This window comes from Camarhynchus parvulus, chromosome Z (assembly GCF_901933205.1).
Source record: "Camarhynchus parvulus chromosome Z, STF_HiC, whole genome shotgun sequence".
Classification (NCBI taxonomy): Eukaryota; Metazoa; Chordata; class Aves; order Passeriformes; family Thraupidae; genus Camarhynchus; species Camarhynchus parvulus.
The window spans coordinates 17892769-17915034 of NC_044601.1; the positions used below are offsets into that span (position 1 = coordinate 17892769).

At 39.2% G+C, this 22266-nt stretch overlaps 1 protein-coding gene across 1 annotated transcript; it reads right to left on the reverse strand.

The window, feature by feature from the left end:
• Positions 1-235: 235 nt before the first annotated feature.
• Positions 236-22101, reverse strand: FEM1C (fem-1 homolog C). Its single transcript, XM_030968741.1, has 3 exons — positions 21980-22101; positions 20717-21444; positions 236-10297 (listed from the first exon to the last, which is right to left on the reverse strand). The coding sequence occupies exons 2-3, from the start codon at positions 21258-21260 to the stop codon at positions 8988-8990; spliced, it is 1854 nt and encodes a 617-aa protein (XP_030824601.1). The 5' UTR covers positions 21261-21444; positions 21980-22101; the 3' UTR covers positions 236-8987.
• Positions 22102-22266: the final 165 nt, after the last annotated feature.

Genomic DNA, 22266 nt, shown 5'->3' on the forward strand with positions numbered 1-22266 from the left:
CGGACATCATTGGGCAAAAGTCCCAGATCTGTTTTACCACAGAACAGTTCTTCACCAGATACATGTTTCCTCTTACAGATTTCATGTCACTTTGGGCTTTCTAATACAACAGTTTCCAGACTTGAGAACTGAAATGAAGGCTACTGAAAAAGGAAGATCACAGTCTGGTCTTACTCATTACTTGTACCAAGGTTAATAAAAATCATGATGCTAACAAGGTCAGAATTCTTATAGATTAACTGGGAGTCATGGTTTTCCCCAACCTGCTTAAAAGGCAATAATAACGACTCAACAGAATTAACTTCAAACCATTTTGGCATGTACAGTAATATAGTCAGTATACAGCCATAGAAAGTCCTAGAGTTTTTCATTTTTGTGTATCTTGGCCAATTTTCATTTATGTTCTATGCCATCACAGCAAACTCAGGACACTGAGTGCCTAACGAAGGAGATTTGACTAAACAAACCAGGATAATCTGATGCTCCGATGCTACCACCTTGATGAACAGGGGCACTTACTGCATATGATGTAATGCAAGTATGGCACATTCTGAACAGTGACCAGATCTGCTGCTCTCTAATAAAGCCTGGGCTGCAATCAAAGACCTTTTCATGGTCCTAAGTATTTTAATTCCTGTGTGGTTTCTCTCGTGCCTAATAAGAGTCAAGTTCCTGCCAAATCCTCTCCTTCAGCAGGAACTGTTAGTATGGACTCTGCCATCTGCTCACTCTGGTGTTCTCAAGGAAGTTACAGACATACATAGGCTGCTCTGTTTCTGTTGAGTTTATTAAACTGGCCTAGTATGTTGAAAAACAAGGGAGAGGAATGATAGACACATACATTAAAACTGTGTAATAACATTAGCCTGATTTTCCTAAGAAATTCTTGGTGGTTTTGTTTTTTATATAGAGTCTTCATTTATGAAATTACTGTTGTCAAAACTACCTGGAACAAATAATCTCAAAATTAAAGTCCCTAGAGCCAGATGATCTGAAGTCTGTTTCTTGCTACAGCCTATACTTCCTGTGGTCATTTTAAGAGGTCACTGAGTCTGTGCCTTAGTTTCCATCTTTGTATAATGGAGCAAATATTTCTTTACAATACATCAACAGTACTTTGTACTAAGGTCAGTCATGCTGTCAGGAAGAAGTGTCAGCACTGCATGTGGCACAGCTGACTCATTTTTCAACAGTTAATGATGTGGTAGATCCACCTTTAGCAATCAACTACATTATCTCATTTTCATGACCCAGCTCAAAGCAGAACATGGGTTACACGATGCTACGCATGATAGGCAGTAACCACCTACAAGCAAGAGGAAAAACAAGCCAGTGTATGTGTCAACTTATGTTCAACATCAGAAGAGAAACGAAAACTACAGTTACACTTGTATTAGAAAGGAGATCTGTAGAATGGAGGAGTTGATGCCAAGTATCAAAAGTCTGTGACACTCCATGGGAGTAGAAGAGGAATGGGAGAAGATATAAGGGTTATTTCAGAACAACTTCGAGTGTGCTCTCATGAACTGGACAGCCATTAGTGGTCAAAGCCTGTTCAGTGAGCTTTCAGAACACTTTAAGCTCAGGTGCATTCAAAATTAACACAAGTTGTGCATTAAGGCAATTCAGTGACACAAACCCAAACAAGCATGGTCAATAGGAAGACTCACTTGAAAAGTACACCCTGATCTGCACAGCAGTGCTGCAGTGGGAGCAGCCTGCATGGACCGGACCAGCCTTCCCACAGAACTATCTGGCCCCAAGGTTACCACCAGGTGGGACTGCAAGTGAGCTATCCACACTCCTCATAGCAGCCCACAGGGCATCTGCCTCACACTGTATATTTTGCTAATTTACAGCAGGTTCTGTTTTCTGGTTTGGTTTTGAGGGTTTTGCAATTTTTTATTTGTTGTTTTTTGGTTGTTTGGGCTTTTGTTTTGGTTGGGTTTTTGTTGGGTTTTCTTTTAGGGTTTTTTTTATCATTTCTTTTGGTTTTTAACTCCCTGAAGTTTCCATTTCACGCATTATGGGAAAACAAAGCATGATGAAGCGGGAGATGACGTGCTTCCCTAAGCCAGAAAACCAGAAAGAGCACAGTCATCTCAGGAGGACCCCCACCTTACAGGCTAACCAATAAAAAGTATAGGCTGGCCAATAAAATGCCTGGTAGCCACACATGCAAAAAGAATGGAGAAAAAGGCAAGTTCACTATTTTGAAACTATGGAATGGAAACAAAAACTAATCCAAGTCTGGCTCATTCGCTGAATATTTTGCCTCACATTCCAGTTAGGATAATGCTGTGTGTGAATGGAACAAAGCAACATCCAGGCACCTAAAATATTAGAAGAGGACAATACAAGCTGCAGAATCTGAAACTAAAGCAATCAGCTGTTTACTGTAAAAAAAAAATCCCTACCATTGTAAAAAGGAACGAATTTGCAATCTAAATTGCAGGTTCAGCAGCAAAAAGTGTTTAGTGAACCAGTGGATTCTGGGGGTTTTTGGGGAGTGTACAATCAAGAGAGGGGAAAAGGGAAAACCAAACCATTCTGTCAGCTTACTCAACTCTAGATTATTCTGGTTTTTGCTCATTCTTACAGCTTGTGTGTTCTTTTGGTTGGTTGATTTAGCCTAACCACATAAAGGCTGAGAGAGGACAACTCTCTCTGAAGGACTGACAACTACTGAAACTATGAGAAGATCACACATACAAAGCTAGGAAAACATGTATTTCAAATGGGAATTAGGTTTCTAATTACTGATAGATGGGAATTCCAAATAATCTTCTAAGGAGAATTTTTGGTAAGGAACTTATGACTTGATAAATCTTCAGGAGATATGATAGAAGCAACCCGTTAAACTTCAGAGACGAACCCAGATCATGTGTCATGATCATGTTTTATGATCTGATGAGAGATGTGGTTGCCATTTTCATAATTTACATTGCCTCACACTCACTGGCTTCTTACAGACAGATGAATCAGAAAGCAATTCTTTTTTTCCCCTGTATGCATAGCTCAAAACTGTTGTCCATAACTTCTGAGTATAACATCTTCTCAGTTTTTCTGAATGCTGGAGATCAACTGCAAGGTAAGCCTTTGGAGAGGGGAGGTCTTCTGCTGTTCACTGTGGATAGCATTTGGCCCTCTGGATATTATGGGAAAAACAAACAAAAGTATTGCCTGTGCCAGAGCAACTTGGTCTCTTTTCCCTAATCCTGCACTACTTTGTATGATGAGTTTTGGTCTTCAAGCATCAGCCAGCACTTGCTAATGCCAAGAAGCCATTTTTGGATGGTTTACACACTTTCGGTAACAGCAGACATTTTTCAGCTGCAGAAGGATGAATAATGATGTAAATGATCCTTTACAGTTTTTCCCTTTCTTAATTAAGAGAATCTACATTCGGTTCACTAAAGCCATGTGTGTAACAATTATTCTACTGGAAAGTTCTGGAGCAGATTTCCTCATCCAGAGCCTCATCTTTTTTGATCCTATTGTTACTGATCAACCCTAATGTAAAGTTCCAGCTCTCTGAAATATACCCCTCCTTAGAGGCTAGGATTGTGACTACTGTGTCTAACTATAAAGGTATTTTGAAATTACAATGGCAATATTCTTCAAATCTCCAGTTGCCTCTAATAAGGATCCTCTGCTTCTCTCACCCTTGAGATGTTCTATTCCTCTATTTTTTAAATTGTTAATGCAATATGGAAGATCCTTCAAAAGCTTGAAGAAGAAAATTAATTTGTCCAGCTTTCTTGAAAACTGTCTGATGCTTACTTCTTACAAAGCATTGCTATCTATTTTTAGGTTACAAACTGGAAATACTCTTTCCCCTGGTTAACAGTATGACTAACTGCTTTTTCTAGAAAGTGGGAAAATAGTTTCTCCTGTATCATTCAGTTTAAGCCTTTTCTTTACTACTACCCACTACTGAAATTCAAAGGCTTTGCCAGACCATAATTTCACAGAAAGAAAGAGCATGAGATATGACTTTTTGCTTAAGGCACAATTCTTAATGACAGGAAGGTTGAAGCGGCAGCATTTACATTTACCTACTCAACAAGAAAAGTAGTTTACCAACCAGTACCGCAATACCCTAGAGAAAACACATATATACACTCAGACAGGTGTTCTCCAAAACATATTTTTAATGTAATCTGCATTTGGAGCCTAAAGAGAGTAGGAGCGGAGAAATATGCTTGTTATTCCTTTTTTACATTACTGTTAAAGCTAAATTACTTCACGTAAAAAAGAAACTGCAATATTTCCATACATGGAGCTAGCCCTGCATAGGAAGTCTTTGCAATAGAATGGAACACAAATACAACATTATTTAAAACCAAACCAACAACAGCTTTTCACTCTGCCCTCACTGAGGGCTCAACAGTTACTTTTACACTCAAAAGCAAGAAATATGAGCAGTCTAGCATGTCTCTCATCAAAATTACCAAAATTACTTTGAAGCGTTACATACCAGTTGGCGTCATTTTAGTCACAGAAGGTAAAATTAGTGTTTAGTCAGCTTTTTCATGCTTCTCAACATTTTAGAGTATAACAGCCATTCCACTCTATATTTCAAAGCATTTCAAAGCTATTTCAAGAGCAGCCATATCCCTCCACTGTCACCTTGCAGCTGATACAAAACTGTGGCAAGGCACACTTTTCCTTAAAAGGTTTTTATCTAATTACAAATCCTCATTTAAGGATTTTGCTATAGCACTGCATTACTTTCTTTAAAGTAGTGTTTGTAAAAATAGAAAGAGGTTAATTTTAACCAGTTGCAAAACAGTTGTTAAAAGACAGCTCTTTGTGGACTTAGGAATAACACAAGACTACTTCCTATCCAGGGAGTGTTGTGAAGTATATATGGAAAAATAACCACAATGTTGCCTTGCATTTTAGAAAATGTCTTTACACTGCACCTAACAAATAGAACAGAGACACGGCAGACAGCTGGAATCCTGTCACCAGCCTAAGTGATACAAAAATAGGAACATAATTTTAGATTTTTTTTAATGAGAATATTTTTCATCTTCCTTGTTGAAGTACTTCAGTTGAAACCCACAAGTATCAGAAGAAAAGCTGCTCTATGCATTTATCCCTTTCCCCAAAAAATGCAGCTTAAAGGTCTCAACTGATACCAAGCAAGGAGATATCAGTTCCTTTGTCTCTAGGGGGTATACCTGTAAGCTGTTTAATCAATTTAAAACTCGTTTTATCTCTGCAGGGCATATAATTATTTCTGCAGTGTTCTCAGCATTTTTCTGTGTCAGTAGCTCAGAAGCAGTGTGTTTCATCAGAAAAAAAGGCCAAATGGGGAGAAAAATGGTAAAAGAATGAGTTAAAAGTATTACAAAATTAAAATTAAGATAAATAAAACAGAGTAGTGTAAACACATAGGTCTAAATGCAAAGTGGCCAAAAATGCATGAACTCATCTGCCAGGTCACCTAAGTCTAAGTAATCTGGCAAGATAAGCTCTCTTCAGCAGAGAGCTTAATCACCATGAAAAATTAAATTCAGCATGAAGGTGATAAATCGTTCGGACTGATGCACATCAGTAGATATTTACACAGAAATTCGTGCAATAAATCAGCATTTATAATAGCCTGGTTTGTTTCTAAAGAGCAGCTAACACAGTAAGCCTTTCTGGCAGCAATATTCACTAGATTTACATAGAACTAATAGTGATATGCTTTCACTTTCGGGAATGCTTTCCATTTAAAAAATTGCTAACAATTAAAAAATTTTACATTATATTTCTGGACTAATAATCATAAATCATAGAATGATTTGGGTTGGAAGGGACTTTAAAGACCACCTCATTCCAACCTCTCTGCCATGCGCAGAGACACCTTCCACTGGACAGAGCCCCATCCAGTCTTGCCTTGAAGACTTCCAGTAATGGGGCATCCACAACTCCTCTGGACAACCTTTGCCAGTGCCTCACCATGTTCATAGTAAACAATTTCTTCCTTATATCAAAGCTAAATCTCACCCTTTTCAGTTTAAAGCCATTCCCCCTTGTCCTTCCACCCCAAAACTTTGTAAAAAGTCTCTCTCCAGCTCTTTTGTAGCCTCCTTTATTTACTGGAAGGTCCTTCTCTTCCTCAGGCTGAACAACCAACCAACGAATCTTAAAAAGGGTAATTGTCAGCTATAAAGACAGGAATTTAAACTAAAACCACCAAAGAGCAGGACAGATTCCAAAGTAAAAAACTCTAAAAATCCTTTTCTCTGAGACCTATACAAAAATAATTATTTTTATGACTTGATGTATAATTCTAGCATGGTATCATTTGCTGATTATCCCCATCTAAAGAGCAGCAGAAAAACATCAAAATGTATAAATTCAAAAACCAAACTACACATCCTCACAAATGAAAAGCTGAGTGGCACATGTCCTAAGCATTGCAAATCACAGCAATTCAGTCAATTGACTAGAGTTTAGTCTTGTGTGATGCCAGAAAAACCTGCATCCTGGCCTGTATCAGCAATAGTGTGGCCAGCAGGATCAGGGCAGTGATTGTCCCCTGTACAGTGAAGCCATGCCTCAAGTGCTGTGTTCAGTTTTGGGTCCCTCATTACATCAAAGCTACCAAGGTGCCAAAGCATGTCCAGGGAAGGGCAGTGGAGCTGGGGAAGGGTTTGGATCACAAGTCTGATGAAGAGCAGCTAATGGAGCTGGGGTTGTTCAGCCTGGAGAGGAGAAGGTTCAGTGGAGAACTTACGACTCTCTACAATAACTTCACAAGGCAGGGGTTGGCCTCTTCTCCCAAGTAACAAGCAATACAAGGAGAAATGGCCTCAAGCTGAATTAGGGGAAATACAGATTGGATACTAGGAAAAACTCCTTAATGGAAAGAGTGGTTAACCAATGTAAAAGGCTGCCCAAAGGAAGCAGTTGAGTCACCATGGCTGGAGGTATTTGAAACACGTGTAGATGTGGCACTTAAGGACATGGTTCAGTGCTGGACTTGGCAGTGCTGGGTTAAGGGTTGGACTCAATGATCTTAAGGATCTTTTCCAACCTAAATGATTCTATGATTCTTGTAATAGTATACAACACAGACACGGCAAGGGACAAACCAGAGAAAATTGCTTCAAAACAGCAAGTCTGGTAGTGACAACACACAAACAGCACTGCTTTCAACACATCTTTGCTTAAAAACATCCCCATAATTTTTGCAAAAATGGCTAAGCTAGTAGGCACCTGTACACTGCCATACACTGGCAGGAATGCCAAAACAGAACAAAAACAAGGAAGGGCTATTCTTATGTGCTCCCAAGACATGTTCTTCCTCAAGTTCAACCACAAATAACAAAAGTGTTCTAACATCAACTTAAAAATTAAAGTATTACAAAGACCCTCCTAACCTAACCAATTTGGATTCTAAATACCTCTTATCTCTGACAAAGGCATAAAACCAGTTGTTAGATTTCTGGAGCAAGAACCCCATAGGTACACTTACTGCCCACAACTGAGATGAAACATTAAGCCAAAAATACCCAAAATGCTAGACAACTAAATTTGCAAGTAAACTGTATCCTATCCAACAGAAATTAATTTCACTTTAAGACATTTTTAGGGCTAATGTGCCATAATAAATCCTACTATTAATCAACAGTAAAGTGCTGAATTATATTAATTACCTGAATCGCACTCACATTTATGATCTTCATTTTTAGACTTCTTATCAAGTCAAAAGAGCCCTTTCTGTTGCAAAAGCTAAGCTGTTGTGCAAATATTATAAAAAATAGGTACTTTAATAGGAGCTATATACACAACAGAACTTCTGCTTTTGTTAAGTACAACTAACATAGTAGAGATGAAAAATCCATGCAAGTATTTATAAAGATACTAAAAATGAAGAAAAAAGAGGACACTGCTATAGAACTTTCAATACCCTGGCAGACAGCCACTTACTATACTATATGATGTCTAGATCTGAACTGATAAACATCATGCCATCAACATGCTTTAGTTTTCTTTTGTAAGCTAAAGCTGATTTGCAGATTTTAAAGCAGAGCATATATTTGATCTATTTCTCACAGAAGTGTATCATTAAGGTTTGAGGTTAAACTTTGAGCAAACTTCACATCTAGTCACATAACTGGCACAAGCAAGACAGTGCAGAGGGGAAGGCGTTAGTTGTACATCATGAGGACTCTTCCCCCAGCTGCACGATGCAACAGAACAATTTTCAGATTTAAAGTTCAAGTGGACTACAATCAGAAAAAGCAAGATTTTCTTCTCCCCAGTTTAGGAAAAAAATCCAGAGGATCAAAATTAAAGCAGCCTCAGTTACAGCAATCAAAAAAGTCAAACCCAAGTTTGGAGAGCTGATAAATAACTCCAAAATTCTTCATGCTATGAAGACAGCATTCTCAAGAGAGCTCTAAACAAACTGCAAAACAAGACTGGCATTTAAGTTGAAATTGGCCAAGTGCTGCATAGAAATATGCTCACACACAACAGTCATGTTTAAGCCAGTGCATAGAGAAGATAAAAGCACTTATGGTAGTTGCAAATGTTAACAAGTCCATACAACTTGCACAGTTTAGCAATGAGTCCATAGAAAAAGAAGAGAGTAGGAGTAGAAACGCTCAAGCAAAACCAAAAAAAGATGACCTTCCAACTGTATAAAATCCACATAACAGTTATAGTAAAAAGACATCAGTGGAAAATACTCAACTCAGTCCCAAACACCCAACAGGCAAATAAGACCAGAAAAGACAAGCCTTTGGCAGACAATTTAAAGTCTAAATATGGCATTACATTTCTAAATAATCCACAAAATATATTATATGGCATATTCATATTAAATACTGGGTAACCACCTCTGCAGATCTGATGCTAACAACACTAGGCAATGAGAGCAAAATGGAGCAAGCTAAGGGAACGCTGGTGTATCACAACAGTGCTCAAGGAAAATATCACCATGTTGTGCTTCAAAAACAGTACTCTGGAATGCCACACTATCATCTATGGAGCAAAACAAAGTTCTCTAGTTTTTCAGGGATATGCCCTGCATAGGATATGTTATGATTCACTATTACACGAGCAGCAAGACACTGCAAAGTAGTATGATTTATGGGCTGGATTAAATTCTTTGCTATTTCCTTCTCATCCAGCAAATCACTAGCTGTTTGTTTACATGAGTTTGTGGCATCGAAATGTGACCCTGACTTGATAAGAAGATTCATGATGTCTGGATGGTTGTTCAGTGCAGCAATGTGTAATGGACTGTTGTTATGAGAGTCTCTGACATTTACATCAGCACCACATTCCACCAGGATAGCAGTAACTTGTAGAGAGGGGAATTTACAAACTGGGTAGCGACCGACACATGTAGTATTATTGTCTACAGCAAGGTGAAGTGGACTGAAATTATTCTTTCCTCTAGGCTGAAGCTTAAGAAACTTGTAAATAGTTTGTTTCTTAAAATGCTCCTGTTCTGAGCTGCAAGGTACTTTCTCCAACAAGCAAATTAAATGCAAAATGATGGAAAGAGCTTTGTTCAGCTGTACTGGATCAGGAAGACACTGGGTTTGTTTCATGGCCCGTTCTATTTCAAGAACGCTTTTGCAAAGTATACCCATCAGATCATCAAAAGTGACAGTAGTGCCTAGCAGGCCTTTTGCCCTATCCTGAAGCATGAAGGAGAAAAGTTCAGCAAATGATAGCAAACTGCTGGCTGTCATAGGGCTTAGAGGATCAAGATTGCTCTGCTGCATGTCCAAAGCATACTTCCATAAATTGATGCAACGCTTGAAGTTTCCAGAGTCTGCATACACAGCACCTCTGTATCTAATATAGTAGGATGTGTCTGGGTGTGAAGGGCCAAGAATACGTTCTCTAATTAATAATGCTTGCATTCTCATTTCATCTGGGTCTGCAATAAGATTTTCTAGCTCTTCTGAGCTGTTTACCTCTTTAGCATAATCATAAGCCATAATTAGTGTTTGTGGCACAGGTTTGCTGAGGATATTAGTCCTATCACTGTATCTCATTTCCATAGCTCTTTTCCAGTATTTCAAAGCACCAAGCAGATCTCTCTTTTTGTCCACAAACGTTGCTCCTAGAAGTTCCAGGGCATTTATGCGCTCAGCCTTACTGGTCTGTACATGCTGGGTCAAAAAGTCCACTATATTTGTGTGGCCTGTCACACTGGCTGACAGAAGGGGAGTCATTCCATAACCATCCTTTTCCATTTTAGCACAATACTTGAGAAGCATCTTCATGATCTCCAAACTTCCAGATTCTGCACAGTCATGTAGTGCTGTATTTCCTGCAAGAGAACAAACACAATTACACAAATCATACCAAATTACAGTCCAAATCTCACCATGCTAATAGTTAAAAAAAACCCCAAATATTAATGGTTTTAAAATAGCTTTTTTCCTCCATTTGTGTACTATGAAAGCAAGGCTGCCACACAGTTATAAAAATCAAAATGTTTGATAATTTTATCTGAAAAAATTAAACCAGTTTAAGAAAAAACCCAAACTAGAATTAAAATGGAATTCTTCGCTACATAAAAGCACAGTAATTGGCTATTCTACTGTATCAAAAGTCAAGCAAATAGGACAGGAGACCGGTTTGATTGGACAGAGAACTCTTGGAGCTCAGGAGGAAAAGGAAATTGTATGCTGCCTGGAAACAAGGTTAGGCTTTGCAGGAATTTGAGAGAGCTGTGGTTCATATATGCAGGCGACAAGATGCAAAAGGCCAAAGCTCAATTAAAGTTGAAACTGACGGGTATTGTGTCAGACAAAAAGAAGGGTTTTTAAAGTACACTAGTAGCAAGAGGAGGTCTAAAGAAAATACAAGACTGATACTTATTGAAGAACGTCATCTGACTATTAAGGGTGAAGAAGTGTAGAAACAATGCTTTCCTTTGCCTCAGTCTTTAATAATACAGATAAACTGCCTTCTGCCCTGGATTTAGAGGATGACTTCAGGAATAGTGACTTCCCATTTGTTTAGACACTTCTCAGGGACTAGCTGTAGCAGTTCACAGTTCACAAGTCCATGAGATCTGATGGGATTTACCTGAGCACTGAAGAAGTTGATGTTTGCGACAGCACCACTCCTCTCCACCAGCTACCAAATGTCTTGGGAGTCTGGGGAGGTCCCTACTGAATAGAAGCTAACCAAAGTTATTTCATTTCATAAGAAGGGAAAGAGGAACCTACAGACCTGTTAGTCTCACCTCAACACTCAGAAAAATTATGGAGAAGATTATAATGAATGTTACTGTAAGGCATTTAAAGGACAATGCAATCACTAGGTACTATCAACTTGGGTTGACAAGGAAAAAGTCCTGTTTTAACTAATTTGATATGCTTCTAGAATAAGGTCACCCATCCATCAGATGAAGCAAAGATAGTGGCTGTGGGATTTTTGCCTTTTAGTGAGGTTTGCCTTTTTTGGCTTTTATATTGTCCCCACAACATCCTTCTGGACAAGTTATCCAAGTGTGGGATGAGTAGGGTCATCGTCCACTGGGTACAGAACTGTCTAAAGGACACAGCTCAAAGGATTGCGGTGAATGGGGCTATCAAATTTAGCTGACATGCTAATCAAATTCATATAAAACATGAGTAAAAAGTTATTTTCTAAAGCTTATGACTCAGGTTTTTGCAATTATACCAGAGGTACGAACATACTTTGTCCCCTGAATCATATTTTAAGAGCAAAATTCAAACATGTTGAGGAAAAAAAATTTAAAAATACTAGATTGCTTCATTTATTGACAGTGAACTTAACTTTCAAAATTGTCTTTTCCTGAAACATTTCTCAATAATGGCCAATGATTTTACAATCATTTACTAACAAGTAAACTGAGGAAGACATCCCAACACAAAGTGGCACATGAAACTACCTGTTAGATCAAGATTCATAAAGTTAAAACCAGTTCATAAAAAGGGAAGTGTTTTTCCACCTTTCTAATACCTCAGGCAATTTTTAACATTAATAGCAGTAAGTAAGTTAGAGGTTTGGCCACACTACAATCTCTACCTAGACTAACAAAATTTTCAATTGCAGGAGCAGAGGTGGATTGAAAGTTGGCGAATTTGGCATCCATAGCTTATCAACTAAAATTCTCTCTGCCTTTAGAAAAATGTCAATATGCCATCTGAGAAAGGACAAGACCTTAGTATTCCTAAGAGAAAATGTCAAATGCAGACCTATATACAAACTTACCAATACACATATTCTTCTTGCTATGCTGCTGAAAGTCTAGTTAAAATGAAACTACAGCAGTTAACTCAGAACTAAAGAATGGCTGGTCCCTCCGACCATCTTCAGTTCTGTATTTATTGATAAAGGCAAAACCAGATGCACATGGGCATGGGCTGAGCCAGCAGTCAACACAGCTGTTTCAATGTGTACTCAACTCCATACACTATCCTTCACAGCAGAGCTCTGCAACTGGCAGCTGTTTCTACCTTCAAATAAATATTTTTAATATATTTAAAAAATAGTAACATAAAAGCACATTAAAGGCAAATAAGCCAAAAGATATCAGTAACATCCAAATTCTTACTATTGTTTCACAACTATTAATATATATTTTGCCACTTTTGACAACCACAACAGTGCCAGCTATGCATATTACATACTGCAGATCCATCACCACGTAATGCTGCTTTTGACACTATTTTATCAATCAGCAGGCATACACACTGTGACTGAAAAAAATACACAAAAAAAGCTTGGCCATTGTCAATGTAAACTAAATCCAGCAGTCTGTATGCCATTAATTTACAATGCAGCTATGTAGAAAGTGTAGAAATATGATTAAGACTCCAAGGAATTTCACTGCTCTTTCCAATTGGATGCTGTAAATTTAAAACAATTTAGGGTTTTTTATTGCTATTACAATTACTGATTTCAGTTTAACAGCTTATCAGAAGTAGCGTAATTTTCCAGTTGTTTATACTGCAGTGGCCCTTAGAATGAAAATAACTGTGACGGTGGTCACAAGGGTTTCCGGGTGAAGGAAGAAAGAGGAAGTTTATTCTCTGACTAAAACATTTATAGTTTTCCAAAAGTGACAGTGGATTGGAGGGTGATAGGGACACCTCTCCAATGACATTGGTCAAACCAGCAGTCTATCAACTTTCTCCTCCTCCATAAAAGAAGACAAAACAATCAGTTATTTACAGAAAGTGTCTGGAAAAGTTCACCATAAGAATGTCCATATCAGAAAGCCTAGAAGATCTTAAAAAACCAGGGTGACAAATAACCACAGCTTAAATTATGCCATGTATAAACTAATAATGTGAGGGCATCACCACTAATTTTTATGCAGTGGCTGCACCTCACTGAAATTTGATTGCATGGTACAGATACAGCAGTGGGAAGAATACTTTGTAAGAAACACAAGTTTCCATTGAAAAATGCCTAGGAGTAAAAAGATGGTTGAGAGTTGCCAACTTTATAAAAACCCCAAACATAAACCCCAGCCTTAAGAAATAACACTGCCAGCCATCTATACCTAGCAAGTATCAACTGCTATAGTAGAGGAAGAATTTGAAACAAAACATGAGAGGGGCCTTAATGTGTAAATCAAAGGCTATACATTGGCCACAAACTGACCAGGAATTGAACAGTTCAAATAAACACAGCAGATCAACCACTATTCTGTGAATTAACTCATCCATTTCAAAACATGACACTGTCTATAGTGTCACTATAGTGACCATATCATCTATAGTGATAAATAGTGGCTGAATACAATTCAGAAATTAATTCAATTTTTGTAACATTATCTATTCAGTAACGAACTAGAAAACAATGTTGTATCTATTGCTGTATCAGGAAGGGAAAAGGCCAAAAAAAGCAAAAGTAATTTGAAAGTCATTCTCTTTGACAAGTAATTTTCGAAGAGACACATATGATGGGTTTGGTCAAATTAAGTAATTTTTTAAAGATGGGAATGATTATTGTAAAGTAGGTTTCATCTGTTTTTAAAATCAATTGTAAAATGACTGGCAGGAATTTAATCACATACCAAAGATAGCTCTTGCTACCATAACATAAAAGGCTCCTCCTTGCACGGACAAAAGACTGGACTGCAGATGATTCCGGTAGCCCTAATACTTCTCTGCTAAATATTAAGTGTCACTATATTGTATTGCTAATAGTGCTTACAAACTGCTTCCATCCGGATAAAACTTTATCATTCATGATACCTAGTAACTTCTCCATAAAAAATAGCAAACGAAACAGAATAACCCCAACTCCAACCCTTCTAAATCTTGCAGATACAAAGTACAGAAAAAGGTAGGGCTAGTTGGCATTGTGTCTTCACACTTTACTCTTTTTTAGCAGGACTCCTTTAAATGGAGTTATGAACATTTCAGAAACATTTCATGTATCACAAAACTAACTACCCAGTGTTTCCAAAAGCTTACTGGAGTGGGAGTGGGTATTCAAATTCATAAGGAGGACAGGCCTTTCTATGTCAGAAGCAAGTAATTCCCAAAATAGACCGATAGCTTGTGACAAGGGAATGCAAGAAAATGAAGCCATGACACAAAGTGATTGGACTTGATTTGCAACCAATTAAGTGCATCCACTTCCTAATACTTCCAAAATGCTTTATCAAACTTCCACACTGTAAAACTTACATTAAAACTTAACACCAATCTGAATTTCTATCTAAGATCATTAAAAACAAAAGAAATAAAAGTATTTAATTTAAATGACTGACCAGTGTGTACATTAACCACCTGTATATATTTTTGCAGCCTTACAAATGAAGTGATCACTTTTATAAAGTGAAATTTTTATATAACATTCATTTCTTTTTCTACCACAGCACTTGAAGTAATTCAGTCTTCCAAGAGTATTTACTGATTTAAAAGTATTGCCAGATAGATCCAAACATGGACAATGCATAAGAAAACTGTTACACATCCTAACTCTTAGTGTGCATAGTGAATAAAAACAAAATGTCTTTCCTTCAAGAAACTAACTAAAAAATGCAAAGAACTGCTAATCTCAACAATTTATTTTAATGGAATTTCCATATGATGTAAGGGAATAATTGCTGTCTTGCTCACTGAAATACTTCAAGAGAACTTGTATTATGAAGATTATCAATTATTATGTGAATAACAGCATGCGGTGAATGATTTAATTTAAACAAAAACTTTTTAGTTAGAATTAAACTTAAATTGTATATTTATCTTCCTTATTTAACTTCGACATTCCCCCTGAAGTTCAGTTTCCACACATAGTCACAAACAAAACATCTATGAGTTTCAGAGTCCTGGTACCACATAATACCTACCAAAAAAGGGAAAAAAAGTAAACCCCCCCCCAAAAAAAAAGACACAGCGCACTTTTAGAGCAAGTGTTTATTCATAGTGAGAATTTTAAAAAATAAGCAAAAAAGGAACAACAAGCAGAAAAAAACCCCAAGGACCTTTGTTTTGGTATTTTTTTTATCCCGTCCCTGCTCCCTCAGTAATTCTATGAACCCTGGCAAGCAGAGAAGACAAACACCCTCAGAAGAAAACAAACCTGTCAAGACTCCTTAATGTTTACAGCACAATAAAATTAATTATTTTTAACACATACTAGACCACACTTGTCATAAAAGAAATAGCATGATTCTCCATAATTCCCCTACTTCTGGGTCTGCTAGGTCTGCAAAGTATTTTTTCCCTTACCAGCAGGTTTGAGTGTCACATCTTCCAGTACCCCTTACTAACAGCAATACTGAAATAGCACTAGCCCTTGATACAATACCCATAGAGACAGAAGTTTGCATGCTTCGATACCTCCCAAAATGAGGAAACAAAGCCCAAAGTCAACAAACCTTGTTTACCATATTATTTTACAAAAATATTAAATACTGTGCCAGTGGAATTGAAGAATCACAGTATTCCTTTTTTTATAAATGCAATTAAACACTCCTGTGTATATCTCAAGAGACAAGTAAGAGAATGCCTAGGCCAGCAGTTCTTAGCAACAAAATTCTGATCTTCTAATACTCTGGAGGAGAAAAACCAGTCTTAAGGCTAGCTGATGAGTCTTTTAACTACAAAAGGCAGGCAGAGTTGGTGAAAACCACTAACAAAACCACAGAAAGCACTTTGAAGAGAGAGACCGCATACCAGGCCACTGAGCAATGGAAAGACTTACCAGCTATGTTCAGGTAAAACACCTGCCCTCTCAAGCATGTATTTTGAAAAGAGGTTACAATTCCCTTCTGTTTGGCCCATCCTGGTTACTAGCACATGCATATTTTATCTATGATCTAACTCACTAATTGCTGCAATAATGGATTTTTTCCCTTCCTTTCTGCAAATCTGGCAGAGGAGAATAAAGTATAAACACAAACTATTAAAAAGTGCACTGCAAATTTTCAAAATGCAAGATCTTAACTGTCCTGTCTGGAACTGAAACAGAAGTATAAGATTTCTTTACAATCAGTCTGAATGAAAACTATTTCAACGGGGAACTTACATGAAATATTGCACCTTAAACAAAAAAAAAAAAAATCAAAAAAGATAGCCCCAAAGGGCCCAAATCTGTAATCTGTAATCATTAAAATGACTGACATTTGTATTAAGAGAGTAAACATTTCCCTGCCTACACATCACCAAACGATGTGCACATCAGCGAAACACTGCCTTTGAGAATGCAGTGGTCTGTTCTTCAGGTAATAGTAAGGTAGCACGGCTCTTAACAACAAATCACTGGCAAGCTTCACAATGCAGCAGAACAGAAAACGGCATGCAGCTGACACAGAATATGCTCCTCATCTGGCACAGAGACAAAACTGTGCTTCATTTGAGGTTTTAGTTCTAGGATTCCACCTTCTGAAAAAAGTTGTGTTTCTGCTACTCTAACATTATCCACACTCTTCCTACTTAGGAACAGCATAAAAACTTGCCATCTGAGACATAATTAACTACAGGTAAAACTCATTAAACTTTATTTTTAATTTGCAGCTTCTTAAATGAAGAGTTGTTCCACCAGTTTCAGCTGGGGTAGAGTTCATTTTCTTCACAGTGGCCGGTATGGGGCTGTGTTTTGGATTTGTGCTGAACACAGGGTTGATAATACAGAGATGTTTTTGTTGTTGCTGAGCAGGACTTACACAGAGCCAAGGCCTTTTCTACTGTTTGTACTTCCACACTGGTGAGGGAGTTGGGGGTTCATGAGAGGTTGGGAGGAGACACAGCTGGGACAGGTGACCCAAACTGACCAAAGGGATTTCCAGACCATGTGACATCATGCTAAGTACATAAAGCTGAGGGGAAGAAAGAGAAAAGGTGGACCATTTGGAGTGATGGAGTTTGTCTTCTGAGGTAAGTGTCACACATGATGGAGCCCTGCTCTTGTGGAGATGGCTGAACACCTGCCTACCCATGGGAAGTGGTGAATTCCTCATTTTGCTTTGCTTGTGTGCCCTGCTTTTGTTTTCCCTATTAAACTGTCTTTATCTCAAGCCACGAGTATTCTGTTCCTGGTCTTACTGGTGGGGAAGTGAGCAAGCAGCTGCCTGGGGCTTAGCTGCTGGCTGGCATTAAACCATGACAGCAGAACACTGGTGAAAGCTATGAATCAGAGACAGTGGTAAATTAATTCACTTTGTGAAGTATTGCTTAGGCTGCTTCCTATCTACAGATATCTTTGCTGTTTACCACCATTACAAAATAATAAAACCCATTCACCCTTCTTACCCCACCTATCAGTTTGTCCCCATCACTTACACTGTTCACGTAACCTAAAATACTTTTTAAAATATCCTTTGTTTACAATTCTGCTGCCTAAATCCTACCTAGAAGTTCAGGGAAACTGTGAGAAAGTTCAGATGTTTGTTTTCTGCAAAATAGTAGAAACAAACACCATCAAAGGCTCATACTCTAAATTCAGAACCATTGGCCATCTTTCACAGTTGAGGACTCATCTACCCAAACATCCCTCTTCAGCACCATCTACCATGTTACACTGCCAGACCTACACTTCACCTCATTCACCTCAGTGCGGCATCTTACCTGACACACTGAAATGTTTATGACCATCTTAATTTCCTGGCTGTACTTCCATACTTTCGCAACTTTTTCAAGAACCTCTGACCTCTGAATTTCCATAGTCCAAAACATAGCTGTGGGATTCTGCATTTAGAAGCAAGATTTCACCACATGTTTTCACCTACTCTTTCATACATTTAGATGCATGTGAATGTACCTATTTTTTCCTATCAAAGTATTCAGATTTCTCCCTGGAACTGTCAACACTTTGAAACATTTTCATATCTATACATTCAGTAAGTTTAGTATGTGCATTAAGTGATATTTTGCAATATGAAAATCCAGTGGAAAACCACAAGACATAGGTCAAGTAATTCTGCCCCTCACCCTCACACAAGCTCTATAAGTAATATCTGAAAAAGGATCTACAGATATCTGCCACAACAGCAACTCTACTGAATAGTTCTGCTCTTATAAGGAGCATGGCAATTTTAAATGCAACATTTTTTTTTTACATCTTTCAGGGAAGAACAGGCTTCTCTATACATGGCCCAGGAAGGTGCCTGTCTAAACTCACATAAGGGCAGCAACTCTTACTAGTCAGGAGCAGAACACTCAGATGCTCTGTTATCTTCCTTCTACAAGCACAGCACACTCTGTCAGCTATTTAGGACATAGCAGGAAGGAGTAGAAACTGAAAGTAATACAGAAGATTCTTTGAGGGGGAGGGTGACAACGCAGAATGAATATTGTTTGACTAATTTTAAAATCAATAGCATTTTTGCAAAACAAAACTGAGGAGGTTACCTGCTGAATCTCAGCCACTGTTACAATACTTACAGCTACCAATAGTCCTCAGTTCTTCTGCCTTTCTGCAGATGACTTTCAGGGTTTACAGTACTTTCTTGCTTGCTTTACCTCACCACTGCTTATTCAGTAACTTCAGAGATAAAACTTCTTAAAGATACCAAAGCTCCTGTCATACCAGAGGGGGCTTCCACACATTACCAACAGATAGCTATTATGTACACACATCCAGTTGTACACATGACAGTTTCAAGTGTAAAATGAGTTTTAATGAACTGAACCATATGCAATCCAACTTTTTAAATTAAGGATCATTTATTTACTTTAAGAACCTTTGCTTGTGTGCCTAGACGCAAGACACACAGAAACTAAAGGAAATAGAAAGGAATTATAATTGACACCACTGAGAAAATCATCAGTCATTTAAACAAAGACAAATAATACTAATTCACTAATAAAATGAATAAAAAGAATGAGTAAGGTAAAGCCTACTCCACCAACACAAAATGAGGGAGAAAAAGAGCTGCAGAATTACATCTTTTTCCCAATTAAATCAAGTATTTAAGAGCATTGCTTGGTTCACACCTATCATATAAAGGGATAGATTTAAAACTCAACCCCAAGTTTTCAGCTTACACACTTTATATTTAGCTTGCTATTCCCAGAATGTTATTTAGAAAAATGACATTTTTATCCTACCACAAGTCCATGATGATTCATGAGCAACTTCAAACCCTTACAAAGGAAGATTTATTTTGCTCTGCCCACCTCCATGACAAATCTGTAGTTTAGCTTTCTGTACACTAAACCCACATATTTGCATGATTTGCTAAGAAAAAGCATATTTAACCAAGCAGCTTTTCTAAAGATTACTCTCACATTTGGTATTTACCAGTATCACACAACAATCCAGACACAAAGCATATTTTAACACCAATAACTGAAAGGTACAGTATACAGTTACAAACGTAATTACCCTGAAAAAGGCAGCAGAAGTATTATGCTACAAAACAACTGCTAGCAGATTCATTTTTATATCTATTTATATATATTAAAAAAATCAAAACCTGCTGAAACCTAATCTTGGCTCAGTGAGATAAAAAATTAGGTGTAATTTGAAACAACTGGTATGCTTTTCAGACTAATATCACAACTAAATACAAGTCTGATATGTAATAGAAAATTTGTAGGTTCCACTAATTATGATTACAGGAAGAAAAGCCAGAAATCTTTACTTTGTGTGGTAACACCAGAGCAATTGTAAACACGGGCAAAAGAGTTTGAGATCTGTGAGCCACTGGAAGTCCTTCTGCTGAGATCACAGTCACCTGCATCTTCATTTCTTCACTCCTAATATATATTTTTGCTTTCTAACACTAAAAAAGGTATAAAGTTACTCAGTAATTTGGAGAGAGTGGGTGAAGAGCAAAGTGGTTATTAATTTTTGAATGCAGAAAGTAATTCTTCTCCTTTATGCATATTTCCTTAGACCAGCCTTACTAGCATAGATCAGTTTATGTACAGCATACTTGGTTTGTTAAGAATTACTACGAAAGCCAAGAACACATGGTCATGTTTTTGAGTATGTTGCTAGACCAACCTACTACAAAGAGTGGTTTTCAGCAACTTTACTAGCTTTTAACACATGCATAAATGTGATGCTTCATGTGACTAAGTCTTCTAAGAATTAGGGATTTAATATTAAAATGTATCAATTCAAACAATAATTTTATAATCCACGTTAAAAACCAGTAAATTTAAAAGAAAACGTAAAAACATAGCTATAAAGGCTTTATATATTATGCTTTATGAGAAGAATTTTTTTGATGTCAGGCTCTTTAAGAAGTAAATTACTAACTTTACCTCTATTTACCACAATGAAAGTGAAAAAACTAACTTACCTTTAACACTTTTTCTGTTCACATCAGCTCCTTTTTCAAGTAAATACTGAGCTATTTCTTTGTGGCCTTTGTAACATGAGATCATCAAGCACGTATGCCCGTGACGGTTTGATACTTCCAGGTCTGCTTTGTGCTCCACAAGGTACTTGACTATTTCCAGGTGACCATCAAAACAGGCAGCTCTAAGAGGCGTTGAATTTGTCAGCGTTGTGTTGTTGACAGATGCACCATGATCCAATAGACACTGAACAACCTTCAAGTGGCCAGCGGCCGATGCTGCCCACAGCGGCGGAGCTCCCTCGATGGTCTCACCATCAAAATTCACTGAGCCACCAACCTCTATCGAGGCAGAGCAATGGTCCAACAAGTATTCCACCATGTCAAGGTGACCATAGCGGGCTGCCATCAGAAGTGGTGTGGCACCATTGGTTTTTTCTGACATCAGTTGGGCCACCTCTTCCCTTGTTTTGCTTGCCAGTAGCTTGGAAAGGAGCCGCAGCTTGCCATCACGAGCAGCGTTGAAGACTGCTGTCTTTAGATCCATTTAGCCTTTACCTCTCTGCTTCCCGATGGATACACACCTGAATTTTTCAGCCAGGAGTTTATTGGAAGTGCTTAGCCCAAACAGAAAGTCCCCAGCTTCTTCTCAGATCAGTTTCATCCAGATAGGACAACATGGAGACTCCAAACAGGGTCCGGACGAAGCGCAGGCTGTGCTTGTCACAAATCTGCAAAAGGAGAATTCTCGATGTTTTCACCTCCTACTTCGCAAACAAGCAACCGCATTGTATTTTCCCACAGCTACACTCAAACAAGTCGCTGTTGTGGCGCGCCGGTGTCCAGCTGCATTCCTTGGGACTCTCCCGGGCCGCGCGGTGGCCCTGAGGAAAACTACGGGGAGGAGGGGGCTGATCCTACCAGCGCGTTATCCACACCAGACACAGAACGATCCTCTTCTCCCTCATGCCTCCGTCAGCTGCACCCCCGACTCCTTTCGGGGCGTATCCCGAGTACAGAGCCTCCGGCTCCCGCCAGAAGACCCGGAGACACGCACCTCCCCGCAGCCGGGCGGGGAAGGCGACGGTCGCACTCCGGCCAAGCCCCGGACGGCGGGGAGAGCCCGAGCTCTCCGCTCGCCCACCGGACCCGCTGCGCCCAGAGCCCCGCGGCCCCATCCCCCTCCCTCCTTTCCCGCACGGCACCCAAGCCCCACGGCCGCCGTGCTCGGAGCCGGCCGGAAAGGCTCGCCAAGCCGCGCGCTACCTTCCCGGGGCGGTCCGGGCCGTCTCCCGCCGCCGCCGCCGCCGTCGCCGCCGCCCTCAGAGGGACGCGCCCGCCACCGCTGCCCGCGCTCCGTCCGGCGCCTCCATGACAGCCGGGCCCCGCCGCCAGGGCCGGCTCTGCGCAGGGGCGGGGCGGCCCCGCCGCGGCCAATCAGAGCCACGCCCCGCGCGCCCGGGGGCGGGACTACGCCGCCGCTGGAGGGCGCCGTGCGGGCAGAGCGGGTCGCTAGGGGGCGCCGGGAGGAGTAGCGCGGGGTCCGGGTGTGC

Coding starts and splice junctions, on each gene's coding strand:
- FEM1C (XM_030968741.1), bottom strand. CDS start 21,260: ATGGATCTAAAGACAGCAGTCTTCAACGCTGCTCGTGATGGCAAGCTG. Junction 10,298..20,716: donor GAACAGAAAAAGTGTTAAAG/GTAAGTTAGTTT, acceptor GTTCTCTTGCAG/GAAATACAGCACTACATGAC.